This window comes from Dermacentor albipictus, chromosome 3 (genome assembly GCF_038994185.2).
Source record: "Dermacentor albipictus isolate Rhodes 1998 colony chromosome 3, USDA_Dalb.pri_finalv2, whole genome shotgun sequence".
NCBI lineage: Eukaryota > Metazoa > Arthropoda > Arachnida > Ixodida > Ixodidae > Dermacentor > Dermacentor albipictus.
Genome location: NC_091823.1, coordinates 166,677,729 through 166,701,445, shown reverse-complemented (window position 1 = coordinate 166,701,445; position 23,717 = coordinate 166,677,729). Strand labels below are relative to the sequence as shown.

General features: G+C 48.2%; 1 protein-coding gene across 2 annotated transcripts in view; it reads right to left on the bottom strand.

Moving 5' to 3' along the window:
- Window positions 1–5,968: 5,968 nt before the first annotated feature.
- The window catches only part of LOC139057651 (cytochrome P450 3A8-like), a 90,138-nt gene continuing 72,389 nt past the window's right edge, over window positions 5,969–23,717 (bottom strand). For both annotated transcript variants that reach the window (XM_070536260.1, XM_070536261.1), the window contains 2 exons: window positions 21,051–21,354; window positions 5,969–8,088 (listed from right to left, as the gene is read on the bottom strand). In XM_070536260.1, the coding sequence (XP_070392361.1) occupies window positions 7,741–8,088; window positions 21,051–21,354 (652 nt within the window). In that variant the 3' untranslated portion in view covers window positions 5,969–7,740. The remainder of the gene's footprint in view (window positions 8,089–21,050; window positions 21,355–23,717) is intronic.

Sequence of the window (23,717 nt, the reverse complement as noted above, 5' to 3'; positions counted from 1 at the left end):
ACGTGTAGAATAGAATAGAATAGAAACTTTATTGCAATTGAAAAGATTTGAAGAAGGGGTGGTCGGAGCTTCTCAGTCCAGGGCCCCACTGACCTCTGCCGCCTGCCTGACCTGGCTAATTAAGGACCTTTGTCCTGCCAGGTCGGAGCGGGCGAGCTGTGCCTCCCACAGCTCCATTGTTTTACTGGTTTCGGCCTATGAGGGTGCTTAGTGCACTCCCAGGTTATATATATTAGGGTAGGTATGCCACCGCACCAAGGACAGTTGGCCCCACAACGAGTAAGATGCATGGCGTTTATCAATTCTAAATGGGGGAATACCCCGGTCAGTATTTTACGCCAATCAGCGGTCTCTTCCCCGCTAAGTTGTGGGTGAGGCGGCAAGTATCTTCTGCGGACTCCTCGCTGATGAGCAAGGATGTCTTTGGCATTTAAATTCGGGGAATTTTGTGATGGATAGTGCGGGTGGTTAGGGTTAGAAGAGGACGCCGTCGCTCGGTTAGTGAACCATCGAGGTACCTCGCACACTGCCGGCGTGCGCAGCCAAAAAGTAGTGCGTTAGTTACAGTAAGCAAGAAAAATATAAGTGCGTGTGCTTCATAGCAAAATTAAATTTTTGCGATATAGTGGTAGCGTAGCAAGAAATTATTACTTGTGAGCTTGACCCGCAGCAGCCGACGTAACACCGAAAATTGCGCAGTCATACATTTTCTAGACCGCACTACTTGCTCTGCGTCCAAGCAATCTCTCTCGGTTGTGAAAAGGCCTCGAGCTCCACCACTGGAAAAGCTGGCGCCACCGTCGGCGTGACGTGCTAGGAGGGATCACGTGGGCATAGCGGCCGCGTCGGCTGCTTCGGGAGCGCCGAAGCGAGCTGAAAACGAGAGTCTAAATTCCCTCGTACGCTGCGGTCCTCATTTAGAGGCGAGATTTTCCCACTTCGAGTGTCTCCTTTACAACGCTTGAAAGCACTACAATAGGTAGTGGCTGCCTTTGAAGGCGCGCAACACGGTAGGCTACTGCTCGGTGCCGCAATGCCGGACGTATGTAACGGAGGCCGGTGTCAGCCTTATTCACACGTAGCCGCAGGAGAAGAAGCTGCGTGAAGCTTGGCTCGCGAAACATAAAACCGGCGAACAGTCATCGGCTACAACTCGGGTATGCAGCAAGCACAGACGCGAGGAAGATTTCTGCTACGGCGCCGGGACTGCGATGTTCGGAAAACGCGCACAGAGACGCTCGCCAGAGTCCGCTGCTCGAGCAATGTCATGACGGTATGGCCTATGAACTTGCCGATGCTATAGATACTGGCAAGTTCAGTGGAGTGGAAAGGGAGTGGTAAGAAGCACATTAAAAAAAAGCATGGCATATGGTCATGTTTGTGTTATGAATTAATGCACTGGATTACAAAAAAGGAGCAGCGGGAAATCGCACACTGAGAACACCGATAAACATACAGTGCGACGCAACTCTAGAAATAATATTGACAGGTAAAAGAATTTAGAAGAAAAAAAAAAAGATTGAATCGTCGCGACGGCACATCACAGTCCCCGTAGGCGTCGAAATCTCTACAATGAAATTATTTTTTGAACACCTCTGATAGCGCCCACGCAACAATGGTTGCTTGTATACTGTCAAACGCTCATATTCTGCGGCCTAAAGCTCAAGGCACGGTGCGAAAACGGGAACGCGGCGAAAGCGAAACAGTGCGCGGACAAGCCTGCAGACGCGCAGTCGGTCGCTGCGAATCTATGCGATCGCTGAATTGAGGCTTCATTCTATTGCGCTCCATTTAGTTATACAAACACTATAAGGACATCTTTCACATACTCTACTCTCAGCGTTTGCCTACCTTTCACGCAAGAAGCCGGTTCGGGAGACCCCATCGCGGCGACCGCGCGCAGTGGCGTTCACTGTACGTATACTCGGTAAAGAGATAGCGTCTGTAAACGATTGTGCGCTTTCAGTTTGCCCAAGATTATTATTTAGACAGTAAAAAACTTCTCTCATTTTGAAAGCACTTACAGAAATGTCCGGGAGAGCTCGCGCGTGGTGTTTTCAGTGAGCGCTGACAGCAAAACCTACGAGGAGCGCGCCGCGTGATCCCTCATACTACGCCAGCGAGGCGCTTCCGATAGATGGTGACTCTAACTCCTCGCCGCCAACATACGTCGCTGATCTGTCGAGTGAATCCTTAAACTCGGAGCCAGCAGGCGTGCGTCTAAATCAGTGTCTAGCACAGAGCGTAATGTTAATGCAATATCGGAAGCAACGACGTGACCAAAACCTATATGCGCGATAACAATTCGATTCACATCGCTGAATAAGAAGCTTTATTTACAGTACGCATACTTATGCCCTACCGTTTTGGGCGAGGATATCCGTTCACAGATACATAAAAACAGTTGCTTGCACTCCGGTCTTTTTCACTGGCCACACAGCCCCGCAACCAACTTGGGGTACGCCATTCATGTGCGGCTAGCACGGACGTCGTCGCTCGAACAGTGGTTGCTGTTGCCAGTGCTACGCAGTTTTTTCAAACATTACACCGGACGTTGTCAGCATGTACTCACAAGGATATACAAGTCGCATTTCACGTACTGAATAACACAGGCCACGGTCACGCAGCACGAAAACACAGTCAGAACCTGAGCCGACATCACGAGCCAGTGAGCAGTTTCGAGGTATACTAAGCCTTTTTCCGCACTTGAAAACGTTGCTCTTGCATTCATCGTTGTCAGCAAAGCGATCAGAGCTAACGTACTTGAAGCTGAGATACAGTGAGCTTCAGGCATGCCTATAACACATTATGGAAGGAAATACGGGAAACAAATTTAACGAAGCGCTGTCACGGAACGACACTTCACAGACGTAAACAAACCGTCAGCCATGAGCACCGCTGACTCCGCCGAACGCGCCCGGTCGCTGGCGAGGCGCACAGCCTCATGGGAAGCGCCACGTGGCCAACCTACTTCGGCGGAGGGGAGTTTTTTAAAACTCCCTGTCGGAGTTTCACGGGAGAACAAGACTTTGAAGCGGAGTAAAATAGCGTCATGTCGCCTTACTACTCACGCAGCTAGCCAGCGGAGTGAAACAAGGGAATGGCGCTGTTTTGCTCCCATACATCGGAGTAAATATTCGAGGAGGGGAGGTTTTAGGGTACATCACCTGTTAAAAACTCCCAGGTGGGTTTATTTTCGTTTACAGTGTATGGTCGCGCCCGTGCACATTCACACGCCACAATGCACGCACCGCAAGCACGCAAGCGCACACAAACGTGCACTAAAACGCGCGCATACGTTCACTCACGCCCAGATGCAGGCAAGCACACACACCGCGAACGCTCACACACGCATACACGCACTCTTGTGTATATGCAAATATGGAGGCACTAGCACGTGCACAGTCTCTTTCTCTCCCTCGCACGCACACAGACACACTCTCTCTTCCTTCGCGCATACACACGCACTCTCCATCCCACGCGCAGATATGCATGCCCACACCAACACTCACACTTTTGCCCGCTGGCAGGCATGCTGAAACACGAACACGCACGGTCGCACACGTGCACACTCACACGCCGCCATGCATGTGCCGCAAGCACGCAAGCGCGCATGCACGTGCACTAACACGCAGATGCAGGCATGCGCACACTCCGCGATCGGTCACACACGCATACACGCACTCACGTACAAGCATATGCAAATACGCAAGCGCTAGCACGCGCACACACTCTCCCCTCGCACGCGCACGCACACTCTCTCCCTCGCACATACACACGCTCTCTCTCCTTCGCGCAAACACACACACACAGTCTCCCTCGCATACAAACCCACTCTATCACCGGCACGTACTCTTCCTCCATCCGTCACACACACATACACACTATACGCGCGCACAGGCATCCATGGGCACACAAACACACACACATTTGTTTGCAATCGTGCATGCTGAAACTCGAAAACACACGTTGGCACGCCTACACGTTCACACGCCCCCACGCATGCACCGGAAGCGCGCGCACACGCGCACGCAGGCACGCACACGCGCCGCGAACGCTCACAAACGCATACACGCACTCGCGCGCGTGCCAACGCAAATACGGAGGCACACGCCCGCACACTCATACACAGAGCGCACATGCGCATACAACAATACCCAGGCACGCTCAGGACATGCACACGCATAACCACTCTGTACCATCTCGGCTTCTTCTCAAAAACCTGCGCGTGCTAACAGGCTGCATAACGCTCCCTCTACCACTACGGTATCAATGTCAACTGCAATAAGTGGTTTAAATTTGGCGCTTCTTCAAGTCAATGTACCCTCTGCCGGGAGGGTGCAAAACGATCTCCTCCAGTCGTGGGACTTCACCGCCCCTGTCTGGGCTGCTTTAACTGCTTTAACGCACCACCAATGTTCCGACTAAGTGCCAAAATGCATATGTTGTTAGAAGGGACTACCCTCTTGTAGTCAGCTGAAACTTTTTAACCCTAGGCCGATGTTCTGGAATACAAATTTGAAATAAAATTTCCCATTGAGTTACACTCGTGCATTGCTGTGAAGCTTCGAAGGAGAATGTCCAGAATTTCTGGACATGCCTATGAGGACCGCGCCGCGTTATTCCTCGTACTAGGCAAGGGAGGCCTTTCTGACAGATGGCGACTCCGTAAGTCGTCACACCCCCTTGGCGGCGAGCTCCACCACTCCAAAAGCTGGCGCCACCAAGGCGTGACGTGACATGAGGGATCACGTGGACATGGCGGCCGCATCGGCTGCTTCGGAAGCCCCGAAGCGAGCTGAAAACGTAAGTTTAAAGTTCCACCTGCGCCGCGGTTCTAATTAGGTGGCGAGGCTTTACCGCCTTGGGTGTCCACTTGCGAACATCTGAAACTACTATAATAGGTAGTGGTTGCCTTTGGAGGCGTGCAGCATGGTAGGCTACTGCTCGGTGCCGCAGCGTCGGATGTACGCAACGGAGCCCGGTGTCAGCCTTTTTCACACGTAGCCGCAGGGCAAGGAACTGCGTGAAGCTTGGTTGGCGAAACTTGGAACCGGCAAACAGCCATCGGTTACAACTCGGGCAGGCAGCAAACACACACGCGAGGAAGATTTCTGCTACGGCGCCGGGACTGCGCGATGTTCGATGAGTAGCATAAAACGCACACTGAGACGCTCGCCCGCGCCCGCTGCTCGGCTGTCAGAACGGTTTGGTCGATGAACTTGTTGATGCTAGATACTGACAAGTTCACTGGAATGTATAGGGAGCTGTAAGACGCACATTAAAAGGCATGGCATATGGTAATGTTTGTGTTGTGAATTAATGCACTGGATTACTAAAAAGAAGCAGAGGGAAATCGCACGCTGAGAAGACCGATAAACATACAGTGCGACGCAACTTGAGAAATAATATTGAAATGTCCAAGAATTAAGAAGACAAAAAAAGATTGAATCGTCGTGACGGCACATCACAGTCGCCGTAGGCGTCCAAGTCTCTATAACTAAATTATTTTTGAACAGTTCTGATAGCGTCCCCGCAACAATGGTTGCTAGTGTACTGTCAAATGCCCATATGCTGCGGCCTAAAGCTTACGGCACGTACGCCCACACGCGGTGCGGAAACGCGCTCACAGCGAAAGCAAAACATTGTGCGCGGACATGCATGCAGATGCGCAGTCGGTCGCTGCGAACCCGTGCGATCGCTGCATTGAGGCTTCATTCTGTTATGCCCATTTGGTTATACAGACAGGCTATTCATATTTCGCATAGTTTAGTTTCAGCGTTTGCCTACCTTTCACGCAAGAAGCCGGTTCGTGAGACTCTATCGCGTCGACCGCTCCTAGTGGCGTTCTATTGCCACCCTTTAGGAAGGAGGGAATAGAAAAAGTAGGGAAAGATAGGAAGAAGGGAAATAAGAGGAAATAACCAGCATGGTATTCGGCTTGGAAGCAAGCAAATGTGACCTCCTATAAACGAGGAGAGCGCTTTATTGGGCTGTTCAAACAACGCTACCGGTCCCTACCCGATGCTCGCGTCGCCGGTTACGTAAATTTCACGTCAGGAGTTTTGAAGAAAATCAGAATGCAATAGATATACATTATAAGGCCCCAACACTCAATTGAATTGAATTAACCAATAAGTTCCCATTAAAAGGTTGCTGCTGTATTGGAATGAGTGTGTAAGCTGAAACATACAAATACGCAAGGGTACTATAGCCAGCAAAGCAGTGGCCTGAGACAACACAGCGCAGTTATTACCGCTTTTTAAGGTGGCTTATCAATCTCACTCCGCTTCTACACGTTATTGACGTTGCAATCACTACAGATCTGAATATTAGAAACTGCACTGTTTTTATATTTAACTACACGCTCTTGTGGTGAAATAGTATATTAGTTACATAACGCCTAGTAGATGTGACAATGCATAGAATTGCTTTCATCTTTGTGGCATGTCGTTGGAAACTGCAAGATACCGCTGAAATACCCCGTTGATTTCGCAATACACGCTTTTCTCAGATGTTAACGGTTGCCACAGGATTACTCAAACGGCATACGTAGCGGCTTTGTTAACGTTTCGACATTACGATATACACAGTAGCTACGACGCTAATGCAACCTACAAACTCGAAGAGTTCAAAGCGCGTACATTGCAGAAGCCTCTTGTTATTTAATGGAGTTGAAGCAATGGCTTGGGCCCACAGACACACACAAGCACACACACACGCACGCACTCACAGAAACACAAACAAACAATCAAACAAAACATTTCAGCCGTGAGTCCGTTACATGACCTGGACGTCACCTTTTAGACAGAAGCGGTACAGCTTAGTGTTTTTGTACAGGCGATAATTTCCACTCAACGGCGTTTTTATGTGTCGAAGAGCGCTTTTGTTGGTGATTGATGACTCTTAAGCGAATTATACATGACCTGGACGTCACCTTTTAGACAGAAGCGGTACAGCTTAGTGTTTTTGTACAGGCGATAATTTCCACTCAACGGCGTTTTTATGTGTCGAAGAGCGCTTTTCGTTGGTGATTGATGACTCCTAAGCGAATCATAACCGTGCCAGCTGGCCGCTTGTATTTATAGGCTTGACACACGCTGAGCACGTGTGTGCGCGGCAAGCGGTAAAGTAGTGTCTTATTCCCCGCGCTTAAATAGCCTAACCACGTCAGTTCGACGTCTCTGATAGTGAACATGATATCTCACTATTTTTCTTTAGGTGGAATTGCGGCGTTAGCAAGTCCACAGCATATCGTAGCAACATTCGGCTCACGGTGCCGAATGGTGCCGCGATATGATGCCAGAGGGCCAATCGCACTCGGGCCGCCGAACCAATCGGCCACTTGCAGAGTCATGAAAATCCTCCTTAAATCACGTGCAATGACACCTGCCTTTATACACGCAGAGTCACGAACGTAGTCATGAAATTTTGCCATACGCTCAACTTGTCAAGAGAAACCCGTGGTCTAATGGCACAACTCCGGGAGTACTGCCGAGTGAAAGGTACAGGATAAACTCGTTCAATGTACCCGTACTTCGATTAGAGAGTGGTCAGTAGGCCAGCATTTCATAAAACTAAATAAGTGCATTTGCCCACGCAGTAAAGCCACACAGGCGGAACGGTGCCGACCGCGAGAGACCTTCCTCACGGAAGCGTCTCTCGCGGAAGAGCGCAGCGACCGCGCCCCGGACTGCTCGCATCACAAATGGAAAACGTGGAGTCCGCGCTAGCTTCGCGTCATCGTCGCTCCAGCCTGACGACGACACCTCGCTCCGGATTAATGATGACGCTGGGCACGATAAGCTTGAGCGGCTCCTGCGTTTCCTCGCAGCGGAGGATGCGGTATTCTCTCAGGACTCGACAGACGGCCATCTTGAGCTCTAGAAGGGCGAACCGCTTCCCGATGCAGACCCGCGGTCCCAAGCCGAAGGGCAGGAAGGCGGCCGGTTCCTGGGGAAGGCCACCGCCCCCATCCGGGTCGAAGCGCTCGGGGCGGAACTCGAACGGTTCTGGCCACAGGGTCGGGTCGTGATGGAGGTGCCACGTGGGAATCATGATGTTAACTCCCGCTGGGAAGAAGTGGCCCTGCGTCAGCAAATGCGACAGACATGTTTTTTAGGAAAGCGGCAGCAGAATACCAGTAAAGTGTACTTCCAGAATGCGTGCTGGTATACACTGGGCGACACCGAATAGTCGTTGCCTTTTGTTGTCCCGCGTGTTCGGCGCGAGTACTGATTTATCTTGTTACGCGAGAAAGAACTTTCAAGTCACCGCCGATTATTAGAGATTTAGAACTATACATACAAATACGCGTGTTGCGCTAGGGGACACGGTGGCATTCCACGTTCAGTTCACTTACCGCTAGCTGTGCGCTGTAATTGCGGCACACTCGAAATGGCTCTTAATGCACCTGCGGAGCACGTAATAAAATTACTGAATACTCGCTCCGAAAGAAAGTAGTTCAAGTAATACGTCAATTAGTGACCGTGTGTCATCTTATTACAGCTGAAGAAATGCTCCGCTTGTAAATAAATATATATGTACATTACAGAAAAAACGTACACACTATACAATGACGCATTACTCTCGCATCAAATCGGTGTTTTCTCCACAAAATATGCATTGTTTATCAGCGGAGAAAATGTTGACCAAACGTCATATTATGCAAGATTACTTTCGTCCGAATTTGCTAATTCGTTATCCCACCTAGGCCATAGCGGTGGCGTGGCATCGTACGAACCAATAATGGACAAAAATAATGAAGAATGAAAAGAATCGTTACATACTACGGCGCTTGGCAAACCGCCATTTCTTAATTTAGCGCCGAAAGACGATGACGCGATTGGGCGACGCAATCGATCCCAAGGTGTTTTCGAACTCTTCCGTTCTTGTAATGCAGAATAAGTGTAAGATTGATCAACGGGCTGGTTTAATTTTAGTTTTTCTGACGTAAGACTTCTTTCAATTCGGTCGGGAGGGGATCGCTTGCTAAAACGGAATATATCGAAAACATGTAATACTGTTATCGCTTGCAACTTTGCCTACTGTACTACTCACGCTCCTTAGCTTGGTATCACTGTGTAGAGGAAACAAGCCATTACTCTATCGTACAAAGGTCGCTTGCCCAGATGGTGCTCTTGTCGGGCCATGCACGATACAATCGGAGATAAATTTAGCCTCTCGCTCGTCGTTCAGAGAGGTATTGGCGGCGAGCTCCACCACTGGAAAAGCTGGCGCCACCATCGGCGTGACGTGGCATGAGGGATCACGTGGACACAGCGGTCGCGTCGTCTGCTTCGGAAGCGCCGAAGCAAGCTGAAAACGAGAGTTTAAAGTCCCGCCTGCACCGCGGTTCTGAATAAGTGGGGAGGCTTTACCACCTTGGGTGTCTGCTTGACAACATTTGAAAGTCTTATAATGGGTAGTTGCTGCCTTTGGAGGCGTGCAGCATGGTAGGCTACTGCTCGGTGCCGCAGTGCCGGAAGCACGCAACGGAGCCCGGTGTAAGCATTATTCACACGTAGCCACAGGGCAAGGAGCTGCGTCAAGCTTGGCTGGCAATACTTAGAACCGGCAGACAGCCATCGGCTACAACTCGGGTATGCAGCAAGCACAGACGCGAGGAACATTTCTGCTAAGGCGCTGGGACTGCGCGATGTTCGGTGAGTAGCAGAAAACGCGCACTGAGACGCTCGCCCATGCCCGCTGCCCGGCTGATGTCATGACTTGTCATGACTTCCTGCCCGGTTTGGTCTATGAACTGCGTGATGCTAGATACTGACAAGTTCACTGGAACGGAAAGGGAGCGGTAAGGCGCACATTTTAAAAAAAGCACGGCATATGGTCATGTTTGTGTTATGAATTAGTGCACTGGATTACGAAAATCAAGCAGAGGGAAATCACTCGCTGAGAAGACCGATAAACAAACAGTGCGACGCAACTTGAGAAACATTATTGAAATGTCCAAGAATTTAGAAGACAAAAAAAGATTGAATCGTCGCGACGGCACATCACAGTCACCGTGGCGTCGAAGTCTCTAAATTATTTTTGAACAGTTCTGATAGCGCCCACGCAACAGTGGTTGCTAGTGTACTGTCAAATGCTCATATGCTGCGGCCTAAAGCTAAACACACACACAAACACACACACACACACACACACACACACACACACACACACACACACACACACACACACACACGGTGCGAAAGCGCGCTCACAGCGAAAGGAAAACGTTGTGCGTGGACATGTATGCGGACGCGCACTCGGTCGGTGCGAACCCGTGCGATCGTGGCACTGAGGCTTCATTTTGTTATGCCTCATTTGGTTATACAGACAGCCTACTATAAGAACATATTTCACATAGTTTACTTTCAACATTTGCCTACCTTTCTCGCAAGAAGCCGGTTCGTGAGACTCCATCGCGGCGACCGCGCGTAGCGGCGTTCGCCGTACGTATTCGGTAAAAAGCGTCTCTAAACGATTCTGTGCTTTAGGTTTGCACATGATTATTACATCGACAGTCAAAAGCTTCCCTCGTTTTGATAGCACTTACATAAATGTCCAGGAGGGCTGCCTCGTGCTGTTTTTATTGAGCGCCGTAAGTGAAACCTATGATGAGCGCACCGCGTGATCCCTCATACTACGCAAGGGAGGCGCTTCAGCCAGATGGCGACTCCGTAACTCCTCGCTGCCGATTGCTTGGCAGTACGTTTTTATATTCAAACGGGATTGCGTTGCGGAGAGTTCACTAAGCCACAGGATACATAATCCACCAAACTCAGACTCTTGCTCATCAGAAGCTATAAGGCTTACAAATCCGCAATTTGTTGCACAAGTTTCACCGTTGCACGGCTATACTTGGCGCCTCCTGGTTCTAAACTTAGAATCTAGATATGGTGTGACCAGGTTCAGGCAGCAGGACAGCGCGAAGCCAATTCGCACCCACCACCTTTGACGACGGCGCGCCCACTGCAAATAAGCAGCGAGAACGACTGCAACACCGTAGGACTCCTCACTATAGCTGTATCATAAGTAAAGGGTAATGGGTCAATAAATGGCCGCTTGTGTATCTGGTTACTTCGATTCTGTACCTTAGTGCCCATACACCCCTAAGGGCACGCACAAGGCGTTTCACGTACCTAAGTGAGGCGGCGTCCTCGTTACAACCTAGCCAACTATGACATAAAACTAATGGTATTTACATATGACTTTATATGCCACCCATATCCAGTGGCCTTCTGCAAGTCTCAGCCACAGATACATTCATTATTTTCTTATAATATTTAGAACGCAAGGTTCTGGCAAGGTATCTACGGCCCCTGTCATGATTGACTTTTAAACACAATACTAATTACGCGTGGCAAAAGCTAACGGGCGAGACTATAGCGCCCGCCTGGACGAAAGTGCGCCCGACATAGACGGTGACACGCCTACAACAGCGCTCTCGTCGAGGCAACACAACAACCGCCATCCTTCGTGGAAGAATCGCTGGCACTCTACCGGAGCCTGACCCTGGCAAACAGGCCGTCACGAAAGGACCACTAATTAATCAAAGGGGCCAACGTCGAGAATTTCTGTGGGAACGACTTCGACACCGTATTCCTAACTCGCCGTGTAGTTGCCTCGTATGTGGAGGTGTACGTGCAAGGTTGGAGGCGGAGCCCGGCAGGACGATGCGACGTCATGGACTGGAGTTTTCGAACGGTTCAGCGATTGTCGGTTGGCCGACAAGAAGGACAATGAATTTCCACGACGAGAGAAAGGGGAAAAAGAAGTGCATAAAAAGTGGATCTTGAGTGCTGTCGAAGCGTGCTTCAACTTGCACGTGGCTCCGACTCGTACGTGTGCTATTACTCTTGTTCGTTCTAGTACTCGTGCTAGTACATGTAAACTCTCGCCATTGTAAGAGTTGGTACCGGGCTTGTCAAAAGGGGTGGCTGGCCAGCTAATCTGCGTAAGGACGTAAGCTACGTCTCATCAGTCTAGCACCCTGATAGAGTCTGATAAAAGTCTGATAAAAACCCCTCTGTCCTCCCTAGATCCCTAGGCCAGGAAAATCTGCCGTCCCACCTTCGTCCAGTCGGAGCGTCCAAAGTCGTCGAAAGACCGCGTTGACCACGACATACTGACACACTACACGAAACAAAGAGAAGCATACCCACAACCCCACAAACAACTCGACAGGTCTCAAGAAACAGATTGGAGAAGATTGCAAACCAGAAGGTTCCGAAACCCAGTACACTTAAAGAGAATAAATTCAACACAATATCCAGACGCAAGCTGCAAGCTCTGCAAACACGAACACGCAGACATGGCACACATCTTGTGGAAGTGCACACAGATCGGTTCAGTATACGTAGAGGACAAGATAGAACCGGACCTTCTCGAGGAGCGATGGCTAAGCGCTCTGACTAGCTCAGAACTACACGACCAATTATGGGCTATCCAGCGGGCCCGGGCAGCGGTGGCAAGGCTATGCCTCACCGCACACAATGCCCGGGTGGCCTGAGCCCGGGCTGGCAACCTCGCAGGTCCTTTTTCCATTAAAGTTTTTTCCGTCCGTCCGAGGGCGAGGGTTCACACATTCACTCCCTCACCTTTGTGCACTGAACACACAGAAAGGAGGGGAGCTTCGTAGACTGGAGTTGTCATGCTTGACTCAAACTGGCGCGTCTTGGTTCCTGAGGTGACCCAGCAGTTGAAGTTAGCTGGAGCGTCTCTCAAACGACCGTGGCGGTTACCTGAGTCCGTGAGGAAACACTGTAGGACACCCTTTTCCAGGAGTTTCTTGCTGATAGTGGCCCGTGCGACAGCGAACCAACAAACAACACCCGATCCGCCAAACGTCTCTCGCCTTGCTGGCACCGCAGCTCTGTCGGAGGGGGACGCAATGTTAGCTTCATGAAACGATTTATCGCAGTGGAGCAGCAGAGGCTAGAAGGTCACTACTTCGGCTGGCCGATCGTAACACCATGTAAATGTGTAGATAAACCCGTTTCCCATTCCTTGCACCTCGCCCCGGACCCCTCGATCACCCGACACCTGGCATATCACTAGCCACAAAAAAATAATGATCGCTTGTACACCCAAATCGCGATTCCCCGTTCACCCCCTGCTATATAGATAATATATATTAATAGATTATATATAATATGGTATATTATAGAATATATTATATTATATTATATTATATCATATTATATTATATTATATTATATTATATTATATTATATTATATTATATTATATTATATTATATATAAGTACAGCATGCTGAATGGTTTCTCTACTGTTTTGCAAGCGCAACTACATTACTTTTATTCCTAACCATTCATCAATCCATTTCGAAAGGGAGGAAAGAGAAAAGCAAGGAAGCTGCCTCAGTCTAGGAGACGCCAGAGCTGGCGTGGAAACTGGACAGCGGCGTCGGCCGCGGCCTTTCTCTCTTATGACTTCGTGTAGGAAACAAACAGAAACGAACGAAGGAAGAAACAAACCAAGGGCGAACGAGTCCGAAAAAAAGGACACCGTTCTCAGAACTAAAGGTTTTATAATTTTGACGATATAATTATATAGGCTTATATACAATGGGAACTCAGGCATCGGAGCCAGCAGCCGAAGAAGTGGAGGACAAAGTGACTCGTGAACGCGAGTGGCGGTTCGAGGCTCCTCTGGGCGCCTGAGGAGCCTGAGGTGTCGAAGGGCTAGGGCCGAACAAGCCTAGGCTAGAACAAGGGCTAGGCTAGAACAAGCCTCTCGCCCGAGCAGCTGGTCGTTCGTTCGGCGTCGTTCGGATCGTAACAGTGAGCTTTCGGGGTTTTGGCTAAGTGTCGGGCGGACTTAGTCCAGCTTTGTAGATACCTAGCAGGGTTTTAAGATAAATTTACATTGTCTGCTACGGAGATAGAGCCACAAATGTCTAAATGTTCTCCAGGGGACGGCACAGGGCGATCTCCGCCCTGGTCGGCCTCGCTACCACCTGATCAAATGCCTCTTGAAGCTTTCTTTCGTAGTGGGGTGAGCAGCATTCCTGTGGCGCTGGTGCCCCTGCATGGAGGAGCCATCCGGCTCAACAACCCGAAGGCAGTGCAGGCGGAACTTCAGGCGGCAACGCATCACTACTTGCACATCACTGATGTGCGACAGTTTGGCAGAGGTGGGATTGTTTGCCGTTCGCCAGACCAGGCGTGTGTGTACGACTTACTTAAGTGCTCATCATTTGGATCGATGCAAGTAAGTGCCTTCATTCCCCCACATCTTGCCTGCACTAAGGGAATAGTTCGTGGTGTAGACTCCTCCTTAAGTCCGACAGAGACCCTAGAAAAGCTCTCCGCGGCTGGAGTAATTGCGGTTTACCGGTGCAACAGAATGGTGGACAATACACGCGTCCCTACTGAGTCAGTAATTGCCACGTTTGCAGGTACGTCTTGCCCTTCAGAGATAAAAGTCTGGCCTCTAATATTCAGAGTGGACCCGCTTGCCTCGCGTCCATTACAATGTCGAAATTGTTGGCGCTATGGTCACACCATGGGTGGTTGCAAATCCAGCCTTCGTTGTTGCGTCTGCGGCGGGAGCCATTCCGCTAGTAATTGCTCGGCCGAGTCGGACTCTTGCTGCCTCTGTGGTGGAGACCACAAAGCTGATTGCTCAAACTGCCCTGCGAGAACTCAAGAAGTCCAAATAATGGAGGTTATGGACAAAAGGCGCTGCTCACGTCAAGAGGCAATTGCGGTGGTAAAAGAAAGAGCCCATGGTTATGCGAGTGTGACAGCACGAACCCAAGCTGTCGTTGATGGAAGCCTGTCATAGGTAATCGCACAAGCTATTGAAAAGTCTATGGCTAAAATTATGGAGCGCATAGTAGAAAGCGTCACAGAATGCTTCAATGGACTGGTTACCTCAAAGTTAGAAAAATTATTACCGAGTGTTCCTGCCCTGCCATCATGCTCTGACATGAATGCTTGTTTAACCCACTCTCAGGAAAATGGAGCAATTGCGTCCGCAACCCATATAGAGCAAGTCAGGTCTGCCGCAGGTACCTCAACCAAGGCAACTAATAGCCCAGACAACCCTGATCATCCAGATACCTCAAACATGGAAATTGACGTGAGGGCACATAAAAGGAGGTGTTCTCCCCTTGAGGCTACCACTTCCCACTCAGTTAGTAAATCCAAGAAAATCCTCCCTGAAGTCAACCCGAAGGGTAACATATTGGAGGAGGCTGTGCCCTCTGCGGTGCTCTCATCACTGGAAGGTAGATGAGGGTATTGCAGTGGAACTGCAGATCAGTATTCGCTGCTTCTACAGATTTAAACGTTCTATCGTCTCAAATTTCTCCAGATGTAATTTTACTGCAAGAAACCTGGTTATCCCCTGAAAAACAATTTTCTCTGCGCAATTTTAGGTCCTTCCGCCTAGATCGCCCATCTAGAGGTGGGGGACTGTTAATTATGGTCTCAAGCAAGTTTTGCCACAGGGCAAATATATCATTCCAGCTGATGTCTCCAGAATGTGAAATTCTAGCAGTAGAAATTACTCTCCCTGGCAGTAGGCCTTTTTCATTAGTCAATATATATTTTCCTTCGGGTGTGCAGGATACTCACCCACTAGACTCGGTTATGGCGAAATGCGGTAAAGATATAATTTTGGCAGGTGACTTCAACTCTCATCATGCATCATGGGGATCCAGGACAGACTCGTGCGGAAAGCGTCTATGGGACTGGGCAATCACAAATAACTTTTCGTGTCAAAATTCGGGATCAGTTACGTTTCTTCGCGGACAGTTCATATCTGTGCTGGATCTTACATTTTCAGGTCCAGGTATTCCCACATCCGCATGGGAAACGGTGAATGTCGGGACTACAAGCGATCATTTGCCTGTTGTGTTTGAAGTGGTAGTTCCGCAGTCCACCGTGCAGGCTCGCATCCACTCTTTTGTGGATTACCGTACATTTAAAAATTGCCTGCGGACTACTTTCAAATCAATGGAAAATTCTCCATTGCAAGCCGAGGATATTTGCTCCATCATTGATACTTCGCGCAAAAGATCAGAGTTCCAGGTAAAGGCATGTAAAAACACTGCTTCTACAAATTGGTGGAATGACGATTGCTCGCGGGACTACAAGCGACGCAAGGCTGCATGGAAACAACTCATGCATAACCAATCTCCGAAAAACTGGAAAAACTATAAATTTATTGCTGGAACATTTAAAAGAACGGTAGGTAAGGCAAAAGACGCTTACAATGTCCGACATTTCGAATTCCTTTCGAAAGCAAATAATAAGCGTGCATTATTTCGGTTTTTAAGATCCCAAAAAATGATTCCACGCCCCTTCAACTGGGAGTCGGTAGTTTTAACCACAAGTGAGAAAGCTGACTCTCTAAATGTTATCGCGCAAGGGTTAGAGACCCGCTTCGCTACCTCTCTTCCCTTCTCTCCTTACGCGCAGGGCACTTCAGAAGATTTCGAAGAGTTTTCCATGTCAGAATTGTCCCAAGCCGTTTCCTGTTTACCAGCTGCAGCCCCAGGTCACGATGGAGTCACTACCAAGATGATTAAACTTCTCTTTGAAGTCGCTCCTAACGGCTTGTTAGATACCATAAATTACTCAGTAAAATATGCATGGTTCCCTCCTGTGTGGAGAATTGCGAAGGTGATTCCTCTGCTGAAAGACCAAACCAAAGGGTTTGTCCTAGACAATATTCGGCCTATTTCTCTAACATCAAATTTCGTAAAATTAATAGAAAGATTATTAAACGCACGTATGGTTCAGTTTGTAACCACAAGAGAATTATTGAGCCCCTGCCAAATTGGCTTTCGACCAGGGATGTCCATTTGGTGCGCACATATCGACCTAGAAAGCCGAATTCAGTTGGCTCGTTACCAAAAACAATATGCTGCCCTAGTCACGTTAGACATTTCTAAAGCATACGATAGTGTGGAATACCCTTTATTAATAAAAAGGATGCAGGATATTGGATTGCCAGACTACTTCGTGACGTGGACTGCAGAGTTCTTGCAGGGCAGGGAGTTTTACTGTGCACAAAGCGGAATTTCATCGGGAAAATTCAGACAAACACGCGGGGTTCCTCAAGGGGCAGTTTTGTCCCCGCTGCTGTTTAACATCCTACTCAGCTCCATTCCTCATCATCAAAATGTAAGCACGTACGTTTACGCTGATGATATAGCGTTTTTTGCATCAGCAAGTGATATTCAGTCACTGTACGAATGCTTGCAGAAATACTTATGCGAGCTAGAAGCATGGCTGGACAGTATTCGCTTGTCCCTTAATGTAAATAAGAGTGCCGTTCTTGTCTTTCCCCTACAAGACCCAGTTACTATATCCCTTTCATACCGTCACTCCACTATCCCACAAGTGGAAAAGGTCAAGTACCTTGGAATTATTTATAATGGTAATCTTGATTGGCATCCGCATATTGAACATATAACTTCAAAAGCTTCTCGTGCAATGGGGATATTACGAAGGATAAGTAATTATCGATGGGGCATGCGCAGAGACACACTCATAATGATTTACCGCATGTACATTCGACCTATACTAGAGTTCGGTTGTGTATTATTCTCCGGCGCCGCGGCTTACAAGCTACGCCCACTAGTTTTGCTAGAACGGGAAGCGCTTCGCTTATGTCTGGGGCTTCCAAAGTTTGTAGCCAACGCTGTACTCTACAAGGAAGCACGATTACCTTCCCTTGAAATGAGATTTAAAATACTCACCGTTCAAGCGTTTATAAGGCTCTATGAATCCCCACTAAGAAGGTCTCAGTCGATCTTCATCAAACAACGAGTCCAATTTTTTGGAGTCAGATGGCCACGGTTTCACACGCCACAAGTCATTGTATCGCAATCAGTATTGCATCCGTTAGACGTAAATATAAATGATATAATCACGGAAAACAGAATCTCAAATTCACTAGTTATTACTTATGATGACCTATACCCAAATAATGCAAAGCAGCTTCCCTCACATATTCTTAACGGCTTACTCCAGGATCACTTGAATCAACTCCACACTAACGTAATTATAGCAACGGATGCTTCGCAGATTGATGAAAAGGCAGGAGTTGGAATCTTCTCATCATCATTGGACTGGTCTTTTTCTATTCGGCTTCCCGACTTCACTCCAATATACCTAGCGGAATTCCTAGCTGTTGTCCTAGCTTTACGAAAGCTACAGTCTTCCAGGTCAACGGCGGTAATAATCACAGATTCTTTGTCGCTGTGCACCTCACTTACTGCTCCCGGCGAGACACACATATTGAAAACTTTGAACTCACTGGCTCCAAGTCATTTGAGAAGTTTACGATTAATATGGGTACCTGGCCATAAAGGCATATTTATGAATGAGGTGGCAGACAGCTTGGCCAAGGCTTCTATCAGCGGCCCAGTGCTTCCCCTTCTTCCAACAACGGGCTTTATCACGTCCGCCAGGTTCAGAAGATACATCCTTTTAACATCTCAATCGAAGCTCAAATCATCATTGGAACTACGCCACTTACAATTCCCTTGGAGCAGGAAGATTTGCAAAACAAGACAAACGGAGGTTACATTAACGAGACTACGTTGTCGAGTCCCATCTCTAAATTTTTACATGCACCGATCTGGTCTGGCAATATCCCCATTGTGCCATTTTTGCAATGCATTAGAGACGATTGAGCACTACCTACTGGAATGCCGGCGTTTCTCCTCCATGAGGAAAATGACATTAGAAATTACAGTGCGACAGCTTGGTCTGCCATTGAACACTCCGGTACTGCTCTCTTTCGGAGCGTCTGTGCTTGGGCACTCACACAGGAATGTTTGCTTCGCCTTAGAAAAATTTCTTATTGAATCAAACCGATTTCATTGATGACCATATTATTTTATTCATTCCTCCTCTATTGCCTCATTGATATATTCAAGATACTTATTTTTTTTTCTCCTCTACGTAGCATGACAATCTACTGAACCATTTCGATTTTCCCTCGCCTAAATTCATGTAACAAAATTTTAGATTTTTACCTCCTTTTCTGAACACATAAGCAAAGTCTGCCCGACTCTTGGCCAATCCCCGCGAGTGGGTAAGCGCCAAACTCATCCAGGACATCATCATCATCATCTCTGGGCGCTCTTGTGCGTGGCCGGCCACGACTGGGGCCTGCTGGCGTGGACGGAGGTACCGCGCCGTTCCAACAATATGTACGTGTGTGTGCGCGTACACAAAGGCCCGTAATGCATGTAATACATGCAAGGGGAATTCTGTAGTTCATATGTTGCAATTACTCGTAGCGTAAGGCAACGAACGTCTAGCTATAACACGATCGAAGCAGAATGTTAACGATTTTCGAATCCCTGCGACATACATAAAGTTCCAGCTTGCACGCATACCTTTGCAAGCATATACAGGGTATTTCAGCGAACACTTTCAAAAAAATGTCTTTTTTAATTGCCTGCGGCGGATTGCACAATTACAGTCCATGAGCTGTCCTAGTGGTAGAGGCGGGCTTGAACAAAAAATGAAAATGCATAATTGACAAATTAAGAAATGTTCTCTAATTATGTTTTAACTAATGATATTATGGTACAAATGGCAACTTACCTATTCTAGCGGGTGAGACTTCAAGGCATATCCACTAGAAACGAATTGTATGGACACCTTTACGAGATATGCGCCATCAAACTTGCGGTAAAAATGCGCTGTCGTTCCACTTACTTAACAAAACGTCATTTCATGCAGTGAAGCACGCAAGTAACTAGAACGCCAATGCACTTCTCTGCAAAGTTCGCGAATTATTATCTGCAGACTGGTGTCAACCTGGGAATTCGTTCCAAGTGAATCCGCTTTGCGAAATTCACGGCTAGAATTCTTAAGCTGCAATATGTGCCACAAGGTAATTAGTGACTTTTTATTAATCACGTTATTATGCATTTCAATTTTTTGTGCCAGTTACCTCCACCTGTTCGAGTAGACCAGCTGGCAGACTACAATTATGCGATCTGCCATAGGCAATTATTAAAATATTTTGAAAGAGTTCGCTGAAACACCCGGCATATCTAGTTAGCGGACAAAAATCTCACTTGTGAGTACAGCACCCGTGTTGTCTCATAATTTCCTGCTCTTTTCCTGCCACTCTGTTGGTTTTCCATAGCGTTGAGTCCATATTCTACCAATCTAACTCCATGGCTTTCTTTCATTTTCCTTTAAGAGCAGAAGGCTATGTGAAAATACAGGAACATTACAATTTTCCTGAATGAACTTCAAGAGACCCCCGAAAAAATCGTTCAAGTGCAACTTCATGCAAACAAAATTGCATGTGGAAGCGTTTTGCCCATCGAGTAAACGTTTTGTACACTGGGCTTTTTAAAGGCAACATGACTGACTACTAACGATCATATTATTGAATGCTCCTTCGTGGTCAATAAGCACAAAATTTAAATGCCCGTTGCTCATCTTGAGCGCATTTAGTTATCATGCATTGTACACTGCGCGAAAAAATCGCACAAACGGAATTCACAACGAGCAAACTCTGTTGAATTGAAACCTACTTCAGTGGGCCATAAATATAAAGTATTGACAGGTCGATTAAGTTTGTTTGCCAGAAACGTTCATACAACTGATGTTCTTCATCGTCCATGAAGCAGTTTTATCAAACATTTATTTGAGGAAACTAAAAAATAGCGACACTATCCCGGTAAATTTCACAATAAGCAAGTGGCACATTTCAAAGGTAGGTAGTAATGAATTCAAGATGTTTATTTTATCAGATTTCGCGCCGTCTTACACAATTAGGCTGTGAAAATCCGGTACACATGTCCAGAGAAAGCTACAAAATTAACATCACCGGGAACGCGGAAGCACTTTTGCTGGTCGCAAAGGAAAAACCCGACTACAGAGCTTATAAAAGCCAACGATGTGTCTCACATATCCACTGCTGGTGAAAGCGGAATATATCTCAAAATTTTGTGCGCTGACAAAGAACCAAAAGAATATTTGCGGGTACATGCGCAGCGACACCAGCCAATCGTGTATGAAATATGGTTCGAGTCACCATGATGGTGGTGTCCTTGTCGCAGTGTCTGCTGATGAAGAGCACCACGGGCGGGTAGATGCGCAGCGCCTCCTGCACGACCATGTCGAGGCGCTTGAGTTGCTGCAGGCCCTCATAGCTGATCTCCTGGTCGGTGCCGAACACCGACTCGAGCTCGGCGCGTAGCCTCTCCTGCTCGTCGGGGTGCGTGGCCATCAGGTACATCAGGAAGCCCAGCGAGGTGGCCGTCGTCTCGAAGCCGGCAGCCAGGAAGATGAACGCGTTGCCCACCACGTGCCGGTCCTCGATCAGCCGCATGTCTCGCCTGGGCGACCACAAAATTCGATTGCACTTATAGCGTCCCTAATTTATCGAACTAAGGGGTGCGCTATCGATCACCTCTCCACATAACCCGGAGTGTTCACCGATTACTTCTTCCGGCTCTCTGGAAGTGCAGTGTCATTATAGGCAGAAATATAGGCTGTAAAGAAATTTTCAAAACAATACAACTGGTAGCAGAAAATGTTGAAAGCCACCTAGTCCTTCTGTGTCTGTACCATGGACTTCCACGTTAGCTTCTGCAACTCCGCGGCACTCTTTCCATTTTCGTGACGTTTAACATTCGGCCTCGATTGCCCGAGTTTCGATACATTTAGTGAAACGTGCCCTTGTTTGTAGTAATCAAAGAAATAATGGTGGATATGGCGAATTGAAAGACACTCCTGCTGATGATGCATCTGTATTTAAAAAATATACAAGATTGTTTCACGCGGAACTCCCGATCCACCAGCTCAATCGTATTGTGCCTAAACTTCTGCCTTCTCTTTCTTCCACCCTTGGGCATATGTATGGGGTAGCCAGAAAGCCGAAACCTCCTCGCCATTTCATTATCTTTCTCAACTCAAGCGCGGACAGGTCACTGCGACCCCTTTCTCACGCCCCTTTTTTATTGGTTGACCCTCAACTGATATCCATATTAAGCAATGTGCCTTAACTTCAAGCCCATACTTTACTTGATCTGAAGGAGGGCAAACATTCGCGAATTCTTTAGGGTCACCCCTTCGCCTCGCCAAAGACAGCCTCCTGGTAATCATAGGCGACTTCAACGCTCAGAACACGCTATGATGGTACCAGAGGCACTGGAAGGACCTCCAGCTAGAAACACTAATTGAACAATGTCACCTCACACGCATCACAGACCCGAACATACCGACGAGGGAAAGGAACAGCGTAACACGCGACTCCACTCCCGACCTCGCTTTCATGACACAAACTTCGCGAGCCGAATGGCTCAACGCACTCGAAAACTAAGGCAACGATCCCTACATATTGAACATAACACTACAGACCGGACGCCTACGCAGGCAGATCGGCGCAGCCAATCTCACTGTGTGGCGAAAATCAGAGAAGGCCAAGAAAAGGACGCAGACTTAATCACGAATCTGGAAGATTGGTGCGGCAACCTCCTTCGACAGAACGCCACACAAAGAAAATCACCAGAGCGGAAGAGACCCCACAGGTGGATCTCCAATTACTGTAGGATGCCAAACGCAACGACATTCTCCGCTGGAAAACACAGAACAACACAGAACTCAAGACACGTATCGCACAAACAACAGCGGAAGCAGAAGAATATGCCATGCAACGCTCCTCGGCAAACTAGTACAGATTCTGCGCCTCCTTCGGTGACGCCCTGGCTATGTCCAAGACGTGGCACATACTCAAAGCCATCCTGGGCCCCACCAAAACCAAAGGGCAGGGACACAAGGCTCTGGAGAGGTTACTACACACCTATCCAGAGAGCCAGCAAGACCTTATCAACGCCATCAAAATCAAGTGATAAGAAGATCCCGCTCCCACACAACTACGTGCAGCACCCTACCCAGATCAATCCCACCCACTATTGGACTAACCTATCACCGGAAACGAAATGAGAACGGCCATCGCAGCCACCACTCGTAACACAGTGGCATGCACGGACCGCATCACGAACACCAGGATCAGAAAATTCAGCGACACGATCATCTCCGCGCTCACGGCCTTTTTAAACCAACACTGAGAACAAAGTACGGTGCCGTCGATGTCGAAAGACGCGCGAATAATCATGGTCCCCAAACCGGGCAAGAAATTGGCAATTGAAAACTTCAGATCGATCTCGCTCATGTCCGAGAGCGAGAAAATCCGAGGTGTACGAGAAAATTAGAAACACGAGACTACAGAGACACTTAGAAGACATACACCTGCCGGACACCATGTTCGGTTTCCGCGCGGACCTGTCCAGAAAACATGTATTATTCCCAATCAATGAAAATGTTCTCAGTAACGTTCCCCGCAGCGACGAATACGTCCTCGTAGCAATCGACATGGAAGGGAGCTTCAATTGGATATCGTCAGCCACCAAGGAATCCTAGAAGCGCTCGCTAACATCAACCGCGACAAGCGAACGTAGAAGTACGTTGAGAGCTTCCTGAGCCACCGCACGGTGGCAATGAAGATAAGAGAGATCCAGACTCCACTGTACCGTACTCCCAGCAAGTGCATACCACTATGCGCTGTCATCTCACCCACGCTCTTCAACGTCGCCATGATCGGCCTCGCAAGAAAAAGTGCAAGACGTACAAGGTCTTCGCCTGCGCCATCTATGCAGGCGACATAACATTCTCGACCACAACAGGATCCCTCATTGAA